Source organism: Condylura cristata, unplaced genomic scaffold, assembly GCF_000260355.1.
Source record: "Condylura cristata isolate star-nosed mole 26May11 unplaced genomic scaffold, ConCri1.0 scaffold00027, whole genome shotgun sequence".
Lineage (NCBI taxonomy): Eukaryota > Metazoa > Chordata > Mammalia > Eulipotyphla > Talpidae > Condylura > Condylura cristata.
Window position 1 is genome coordinate 6,928,888 of NW_004567128.1, and position 10,188 is coordinate 6,939,075.

General features: G+C 38.6%; 1 protein-coding gene across 1 annotated transcript in view; it reads left to right on the forward strand.

Annotated features, from left to right (window-relative positions):
- Positions 1-10,188, forward strand: part of CDKL5 (cyclin-dependent kinase-like 5) — a 144,901-nt gene that overhangs the window by 75,215 nt on the left and 59,498 nt on the right. The window contains exon 5 of the mRNA XM_012730240.1: positions 7,330-7,375. Within this exon, the coding sequence (XP_012585694.1) occupies positions 7,330-7,375 (46 nt within the window). The remainder of the gene's footprint in view (positions 1-7,329; positions 7,376-10,188) is intronic.

Genomic DNA, 10,188 nt, shown 5'->3' on the forward strand with positions numbered 1-10,188 from the left:
CCATGTGGTCACCTCCGGGGCAGGCGGGAATCGAACTTATGCGGAAGTGGCTTTAGCTTCTCAGTGCAGTGCTTTAACCTGCTGCGCCACCAGAGAGGGCCTAAATGCAGCCTTTTTAATGTGAGGCTGTGGAAGACATTTTTGACAGAAAGAAAGCATTTTTGGTTCTGCAGTGCTTTTGTAAGATCTGCAGGAAACCAGAGTCATCACCTAGAAAAAGAGGTGTTTAATCATGACAGTTTAACATTTCTGAAGTTTAAGAGCTGCCTACCAAAAAGTTTTACAGGATTGTATGTCTCCTTTCACTCATTTTTTGAAACTTTCTGAGCCACCTGGAAGAACAGATATCTTAATATGTCTTCTAGGGATATATTGTCCTTAAAAAAAATGATGAATATATTTGAATTCTGTGTTCTTCTTCTATTTAAATTCCTTGTGTACCAAAATTTAAAAGAAAAAAAGAATACAATGGTAGGAAAAGGTTTCTGTTAAGCTACTATAATGGAATTAATAAATGATGGCCATCAAGAAGGATGCCCCAAGCCAGCAGGATGTCAGTTTTGAGTTGGTGAAGCTGGACCAATGGTGGACCTTCCTCTCTCACTTCGCTCACTTTGGGAGCAATCATATATCAGCTTCCCACCCACTTGCTTGCAGTCTAAGTAGAGTCAGGCCATGTGGCATATGAAGACTAATACACTATGACTAGAAAATTTAATTGAAAATAAAATGATCAGAAGACTAATTCTTCCAAAACTATTAAAACTATTCATTGTGGTATTTAAATGTCGACACTCATCTTTTTTAAAGTTACCTAATCTCTCCCATAAATGGTCATTCTCTCCTTGAAAGGGGGAGTGTTTACAGTGGATACCACAAAACAGTTCAAGTGAGTAATGTAAAGCGGAGATTTGCAACCTCAGCACTTGGACATCTGGGACAGGACAGTTCTTTGTCATGGGAGGGCATGTCCATTGTCACGGGGCGAGAGAGGGGGTATTCAGCGGCATCCCTGGCCTCTACCCACTTGGTGCCAGTCCCACCCAGTTGTGACAGGCAAAACTGTCTCTGGGCATCGCCAGATATTCTCTGGAGGCCACATTCATTCCCATCTCATACATTGGAACTATGTTAAAAAAAAAAAAAGCTGGTGCATAAATATGCAGTAATAACATGCCAAGTACATGATTTCCAATATATAACACAGTAGTAAACTTGCTTATGGGTAAACTCATTTGTAGTAATAAAAATGTGCATGGGAGTGGGGAACGGTACATACCACCTTCAGGATAAAAGCTGCCTCCATGGAGATGTGGAATGGGAATGAATGATGGTGTCTTTATGGCATTTTGTATTCCGGGAAAAGAGAGAGATTGGAAACAAATAAGCCAGCAGGTTATCATCTGTTAAATCTGAAAGGGGTGTACATTTTTTTTCTGTATATTTGCATATAAGATAAATCTGATTGAGTTCCTATAGCATAGTATATAAAATTTGTTGCACTCTAACTTCTGTCATAAATCTTGACTTATTGCCATGCATTATTACATATCAAGGTGTCAGTGTCTGTGTTTATGACATGCTTATTTACTCACTTGTATCAAACCTGTGATGTCATATCAAGCCCCACATAAAGCAGAGGCCCTGTGGACAGTTCTTAGCTAATGACTGAAATGCTCCCCTTCTTTGCTGTAGATTGTTTCCATCCTGGTTTGGTCTGAAGTAGTTAAATTTAGCAGTTAATCTAACTTTAACTTATATTGTTGGCAAACTGCAATGGTTCACAAGTAATGAATAATACAAGGCAAGTAAAAGTCTCCAAGGGATTTCTTGGAAAACAATCCAGTTTCTCCTCATTGCGTATCTTGGATAATGGCTTATATTCTGTGCAGCTTGGCAAGTATATATTAGCTCTGTGGTATCTACCTGCATGGGATGTTTCCTGTGAATTTACTCCCATTTATAATTTTGCTCATAATGTAAAAAATAATGTAAATAATTTTAGTCTAAATTATTTTCAAAGGTTTTGGTGAAATAAAAGATAAAGATGGAAATAATGAAAAAATTTCACCTATCTTTAGGTATATAGCTGTCACGGACATTATTAGAAAACGATTTGAAAATTGTTGTTGGTGCTGATATGTTAGTTTGAGAAAAACACAGAAGGGAAATAATGTCTCCCTAGTGGGGTTGTGTGTGTGTGTGTGTGTGTGTGTGTGTGTGTGTGAGAGAGAGAGAGAAAATATCCTTTTCAACAATAAAAGTTACATACTGTGGCTTGCAAAAGGCAACATGACCATAAGTGAGAAAAGGCCTCCAGAATCAATTTTCCTGGGCTGAGTATCTTAGCTCAATTACTCGTTAGCTATGTGTTCGTGGATCAGATTATGAAGCATTCATTAACACTTAGTGCCCTTATTTATAAAATGAGTATGATGATAAAGATGCTCTTAAGAATGTTGATTGGAGAGTTAAAGGAGATAATACATGGGAAGCACTTAGCACAGGCCTGGCACAAAAGTAACAAAAAAAAACCAATAACCTAGAATAAAATGTACTATTTCAGGTGTCACATTGATCTATAAAGGTGACAGTGTCTATGTTTGTAGTAGTTTGCTCCTGCTGAAGGAGTGTCAGTTTGAGAAAGCACTTAGACAGTTGGGATATTTGCATATAAAATGCAGATTGAAGTATTTTAAAATAGTTGTCAAAGTTGTATTCCCTGCTATTTGAGTAATGAAATGAAGAAATTCTTCCAAGGAAGCACTTCCTCAGAGTGTAATTAGAGAATACATTGATTGTATAGTATAACTTTTGGAATGGCTTCATACATACATATAGAGTAAGATAAAATCAGTGTTTTTTCTGTCCTGTAATGTGTGGTAGATCTTACATATTACAGAGTGACATGCTCAAGAGAATTGCTCCTGCTCCTTCCTTGGATAATGTGTGATCAGTGCAGAGTTTACTATTCCAGAACATTGTTAAATCAAGTCATCCCACTACATTTAAAGTAACTTAGTAACTTGTGTGGTTGCTGCTATCAAATGGTTGCTTTGTCAAAATCTTAAGTAAGGGGCAGTTAATTCTTAAACTAAACCAGTTTAGACAGTCTGTAGCAGGAGTGAATTTTGGCTATAAATGTCTGTGTCCACTATGGCTGTTCAGTGATTGAAGTATGATTTTTAAGTGGCAGAGATCTAGAGAACACTGGAAGAAATATAGGTCATCTCTCTAGTTTTCTATTTGTTACTCAAAATTTGTTTTTCATTCTCTTTAATTTCATCTGAAGAAATTTGTTCTGAGAGGTGTTAAGTGCCTTGATATACCTTATTCACCGTGGAGAGAGCAGTACAGTTCAAGAATCCAAAGTAATAATAGTTCAATTTTTGAAATAAAACTAAGGGTGAAGTATGGAATTATCTTTGATGGATTACATGTGTATTTTATCATATCCTTAGTTGTTTAAAATGTCAGCTTTTCACCAGCTCGTTGTTTAAATAGACACTGAAACATGCAGCAGGTTGTGTATGTCATTCTGACTATCGTAGGCAACATTCTGTTGCAGACATTGTGGGGACCATGCTTTCATGAATAAATTGAATTTAAAACAGCTCTTCAGGGTTATCTTCCATTTATTTTTTCTGTCTGCATCTATATTTTGTGCATCATCTCAGGGTAGTGGTGGTATCAGTCATAAAACTTGGTGATTTATCTCCTACCTCTTCATTAAATGCCCATGAAGATATTTAAGAACAAAAGTTGGGGCCTCCCTGGTGGCGCAAGGGCTTAAAGCACAGCACTGTGAAGCTGTCTATAGCCATAGTAGCAGGAGTTTGATCCCTGACCAGGGAACTGACCCACATGGCGCAGCAGACCTCTCCTGTCTCTCCCACTGCTCCCCTCAGCAGTGGATTTCAGTCAGTCCACCTGTTCTCTTCTCCACTTTGTCTCTGGTGAAATGTCTTATCCCCGATCCCCCTGCTGTTCTGGCCTGTACCCCAGTTCTTGTATGCATAAATAAATAAATCTTAGGAAAAAAGCAAAACTTGTAGCAGTAAATTAAAAAGCTAAAGGTCAAAGATTGCAGACAAATCCAGGAAGATAGATTGGAAAATGCAGTGTCAAATATCTTGCTATTTGTGTACTTTCTGAACCAGGGTAGAGCAGACTAAACCCAGGGACTTGGGAAAGACCTAGGCACGTGCCCACCAGCGGAAGCAGGCTGCCGTCGCAGTGCTAGCTGCTGTATGACCAAGCAGGAAGGAGGGTTTCTGTGCTACCAACCTCCGTCAGCACCTGTATTGCCAGATCTCCAGAGATCACACACTTGGCCCAAGTTCCGTACAGCTAGGTAGGGAAAGATTGGCAGCGGCATTGCCTTCTAGGATTTGCATGTCCTGTTGATACTGTGTGGCGAACAGAGGCGTGGAGCAAGCACGATGTGCCAGGAGGGGTGGGCTCCAGAGTGCCACCCTGTAAGCAGCATCTTCAGAACCCCGTTCCAGGCCATTCAGCCTCAGACCACCAGCCCACTGAGAAGAAGGCCTGCTAGCAGTCCAGGTTCTGAAATCCATCAGTCTGCCTTCCAGGCTCAGGTGGCCGAAAAACAAGTCCAAATACCCTCTTTTGCTGCTGGACCCCAGGCCTGGCAGTTCTCCTCCTTTTTTAATATGGATGAGTTTTAGAAAGGAAGGGAAGGGTGACTTTATGAGAAGACACAGGAGGGTAAAGAAACATTGCTCTGGAGAGTTAGAAGCACATGAAAATGATTTTTTGTGGTAAGCGATTCAGACATAGTCTTAGTGAGCTGAGAGGAAAGCCAGGAGGGTGTGGCCTCTAGAGGGAGATGTAGCCATTGTATTTTGCAGTTGCTTATGCATGCAGTGTAGTTGTTCTTCATACAGCGCAGGAGACCTAAATGGTGCCGTTTTGGGTGTTACTTGGTTGTTGTGAAAAGTCTTTAATATCCATATCATTTGACCCAGTTATATCACGTACAGAATTTCATCTATGAAAATAATGACGCAGATATTAGAGTATATTGCAGTCACCAGTAGACTGGTTAAGTAATCATCTTATGATGGTTTTAAAAATCATCTACTAACAGATAACAATATTTCTTATACAATATCAAGTGAAATAAATGTAACATACATGATATATATTACTATTCTAATTCCAGAAAAATATATTAGTAAGTTAGCTAGATTGTATAGTTTTTGAGTTCTTGTTTGTATTCCTCTTAATACTCTTACACACTTTCTATATCTTTATATTTGCAACAATGAATTTATACTATATTATATTTATATTATTGATAATATATTATTATTTTCTACTTTAATTACATGTGTTTTGCACTAAACATTGATTTTTATGTTGAAAACGTAGTCTGCTTGACTATTCCTCAAATATATATGCCATATTAAATGTATGTGTGTTGAGGAAAGAGGACTTCCATTATATTGCAAAAAGATTGCTACAAGAACGCACATTTCTTTTTGTTTGACCTCTCCCCTTTCAGATAACTGTTTTGTATTGTTGTTTCTATTTGTGAGATTCTAGTGGGGAATGGAGGGAGCTAATGAATTGCTTTCTTCAAGGTAGTACAAATGTGCTGCTTATAAATTTAAATATGTAGTCATATCATTAGAAGTTTTGAACTAAATAAGACCTTTTGTAAAATCAACAGAGTTTTAACATTTCGGATGCATCCAAAATAGGATGTAATTCTTTTTGTTCAGAGTGCAGGTAGCATTGAAATATTACCTCGACCAGCCCTCAGTGGAAGTGTGAGCGGTTTTACTCTCCCTGATGTCTGTCGCCTACTCTTTTCTTTGGGCTTCCGGCACCTTCCTGAGAGAATTTGTTCTTTCCATGATGCCACAGATAGGTAACTAGCTAGAGTCATTTGAAAAGGACCAGCATAAGAAAATGAGGTCAGTGTATTAGAGAGAGTAACCTGTCTGGAAGATTACCTGTGGCGGCCTGTACTGATAGTCTGGTGATCATCCCCACATCACTTTGAATTTTCAGTTATTCCTTCCCAGTAATGAAATAATTCAAATACCAGGAAATAACTGGAGGATGAGTTTGAGAGAGAAGGTCTGCTAAGGCACAAAAATATTGTTTCCCCAAAGTTGTCTTTAGTCTACAATTCTCTTCCTCCATTTAAAACCAAAGGGTGATACCCTTAAGAAAAATCTTATTTTCAACTGCCTGTTAATATTTTCAGGTAAAATGTGTCCCTTTGTCATACAAGAGTGAAAGCTAGCTCTCGTCAGTGGGCAGATGAGAAACGGTCTGATTTGCAGACATAGCCATACTCAGAGTTTGTCTCTCAGCATGATTGAAAGGGCCATTTCCCTCCCCTCTCCCCACAAGTCCCTTTGTTTTCATAAAGAAGCAAATATTGTCTATTTGGGGCCTTTGTTTTGCTTTAGGGACAATGCTTGACTAAGAGATCTACTTCTGTAGACCTGAAAGTGTACCCACTTGAGTAAGGGAGAGCAGGCCTGGGGCATTTGGAAGACTTAAATATGACATGTTGGCTTTGAAGAATTACTAGCTGTTTTATCAGAAATTTTAAAATTCCTTTTATAGATCAGAGTTAGAGAGGAACTATTTGGCCTAGTAGTACTGCCTTCTTAGCATTTCCAGCCCTATTTTCTTTACTATTACTACCAAAAAGGTTTAAAACAAGCAAAAAAAAAAAAAAAACCCTGATATTTTAAAGTAGGTGCTAATAAACTACCTCTGTTAGTTCAACAGACAGTAGGGAGGTGGAGATTGGTATTTGGTAGCAAATACTTATCCCACTTTGGATTTGAAATGACGGTCAATCAAGAGACTTGCTGCTGAACAACTAGACTTGTCTGTTAGGCAAAGGTAAGTGAAATAGGCGACTTGGAAAAGGCTTCCAGCTACCAGCAACTCACAAGTAACATTGTAGAAGCGTTTTCTCTGGTCTTAAGAACCCAATTAAAATGCACCCCTGGTCTCCAGATGGTGGATCTGTTGTCATTCATTCTGTCACTTTTGTTTAGCCCAAGACTAGCCAGTTCTAGTTCACTCCTGTTGTCACCACCAGCACTGTTCTTTGTTTCCCCCAGCTCCCCCTTCTTTTCCTTCCTTGCAGTGTCTGCAGGATGGTAATAAAGAGATTTTTGAAACCAAGAAATGAGAGTCTAAGGAGAAGGATCTATTTCTGAACACTCCGGGTTCTTGCAACTATGTCCTAGAATATATATACCCTCAGCCAATCGTGGTTCCCTGTTTGAAAAACACTGAAGAATGACGTTCTTTCTGCCTCCCTTCCTTTTGCAGGAAACACATGAAATCGTGGCAATCAAGAAATTCAAGGACAGTGAAGGTATATTCATATATGTACATAAATTCATGCTCTTTCTGTAGTTTTTATGAATAGAATGTGAAAAAGATGGGACCTAACAGATTTGACTCTTACTGAAATTTTAAAGTCACATTCTCAGAAAATGAATATAGGCTATTTGTTACGCTTTGCCTTGAAACATTTAGTTCTTTCTGTGTATCTTCAAAACTTGAAAATTCAAATATTAGAAAAAAATGTATTCAGCGGTACAGTCAACACGAGAAATGTAGCAGATGTGTCTCCAGATTCTAAATATTATTAAAACAAGAAAACAAATTTGAAGTAAATACTCTGCAGGTTCACAGAATACTGGTTAGTGTCATTTCTGGTTCCTAATCAGAGTTAGAAATGCAAAATGAGTGGTATGTAGACAGTTTAGGGGAGTGATTTAATTTACAATAACTCACTGGGAGAATTAAGGCATTTCAATTTTTAAGTGGAGGCCTTGCTCACATGTCCAGGCCATTTTAAATGGAGTATTAAAGTTACCCCGTGCTGGGGAAGGAAGTTTAAGACAAACCAAGTAGGTTTTAAATCTAGATTATTGATCGTTCACAATCAGCCAAGTAGAAGACTTGACCACAAAGGCACATGGCCCTTAAGTCCAGGCAACATTTTCCAGTTTTTTTTTTTTTTTTTTTTTTTTTTTTTTTTTTTTTTTTTGACAGAGACCCATAGTAGAATGTTTTTACATCTTAATCCATGTAAGTGAGGTAGAAGTGTCACAAAACTATTTTACTAATGTGAGGTTCTCCATCTTCTATTCTTTCCTGCTCATACAAAGTCATGTAAATAATTGTGGTGTAAAATGCATTGATTTCACCACTAATGACCCAACCTATCACTTTATAAACAGTGCTTAAGGGGTGCGAGGCACCAACATAGCATCAATTTAAGATTTCCGATTCCTGTCTAATGGGAAGCATGAAAAGACCAGCCTTGCCTACCGCCGCGGGTGCACATTTCCATTAAATGCTGTTAGCTACCAGCTTCTGGATTTGGAAAGTTTCATCACCTTCACCTCAGAGACTTAGCAGCCATTAATAACATAAAGGGCTTGCTAACAAAGTCCGGGCTAGATTCAGTACTGTTTGATGTAAGCCAAGCCCTGTATTCGTGTGGAACACATGCGCAGTCACATTGTCTCGGCAGCCACATAGGAAAGGCACTAAAAATATGCTTTCAGGTTGTTATTTAAAAGAATAAAAGTGCTGCTTTAAATGATGTTCCTGTGAGCTAATGGGAAGCCATAGGCCCAAGCCAGCCCACTATGAGACCATTGGAAATGAGCCCTTTGAGCAGTGGCTTTGGCTAGCCACAGGTGGCCCAGAGACAAAGGGTGACTGCTAAAAAGAGTGGTTACAACAGTAGATCAAAGCATAACCTTTGCTTTTGTGTTAACTTCTCACTGTGCATTCATCTTGTAAGGCACATTATCAAGTATCGGTTACCAGCAAAAATAATAATCGTCATCTAATTTTTGAAATGCAGTGCAATTTAGGCCATGTATGCCACTGATTTTGTTCAAGTCCCATTTTCTTTACAATCTCCATCCTGTGTCTATCAGTTCTTAGCACATGATAACGTGCGCCTGTGTTGTGATGCCTTCAACAGTAGCACACTGAGCCAGGTGCTGTAAGAGCGGTGAAGCTAAATCAGGTGCAGATACTTCCAAAAAGCTTTTGACCTTTTCAGAGAATTAAAACCTGTAAATAAATGGCAGTAAAACAGAGTAGAAAGGAGTCAGTGCCTAAATGAATGTGTATAATTTGAAGACAAAAGAGGTTGTTTCTAGCTGTGACATCTCAGAATGCATGAATAGTTTAGATAGTATAGGAAATATTGATCGGCTCTTATTTCACGGAGCTGGCAAGACAAATCCACTTGTCCTCATCTCTGCCAGGTGTTGTCAGTTCACAGACTTCATTGGCCTCCAGCCGCATCACCATCTGCTGCGCTCATGACAGATCTTTGTTGTTGCTGCTGCTGTTGCCCTGCAACCACTGTCATATGCTTCTTAGTAGTGATGCCTAGACAGACTTCTAGACAGAAGCTTCCTAAACATTCCTTTTATTGAAGTTGAAGATATAGCCAACCACTCACAATTTTTTCACTCCAAGCCTAGGCACACTTTCCTGCTCTTTCCAGTTCTCCCTGGTTAAGCCTGAACTCTTCCTGTCTTCCCCTTCGGCTGCAGTAGCATCTTGCTTCATGGGAAGGGAGCGTGTGTGGTGCATCACCCTTTGGGAGAGTGAAATGTACATAATCTAGTCTGGAGGGTGTTCATTCATCCCCCGTGTAAACCACTTATTTCTGAATCAGCTTATCATCTGAAATTTCAATCAGGCCAATTATAATAAAAAATAGAGTCTCTTGATGATACTGCCCTTAGTTTCCAATAGCTCTCATTAATCCCTTTACGAGTCGCTCTGAAAATATTCTTTTGATAGTATAGTGATTTTTTGAAATCTAGTGTTTAAAAATCCTTGTGAAGATAATGAAATAATCCTGTAAAAGCATTTTTAAATTGAAATAGAATTCAAACTTGGCTTGACCCACATTCAAGCTAATCGAGTACTCTCTCAATGATGATATGAAGGATATTTTATGAGTATGTATATTACCTTGTATTAAGCTTTAAAAGATTATGATATTGCCCTACTTTCTTGTATAATTCACATGTATCCACACTTGTGAGGTGAACGTGATAACCACTGTACTACGCAAACTGCCTGTATTCACACATTTGTGCAAAAGGTTTTTCAAACTACTTTTTTTTTTTTTTTTTTTTTTTT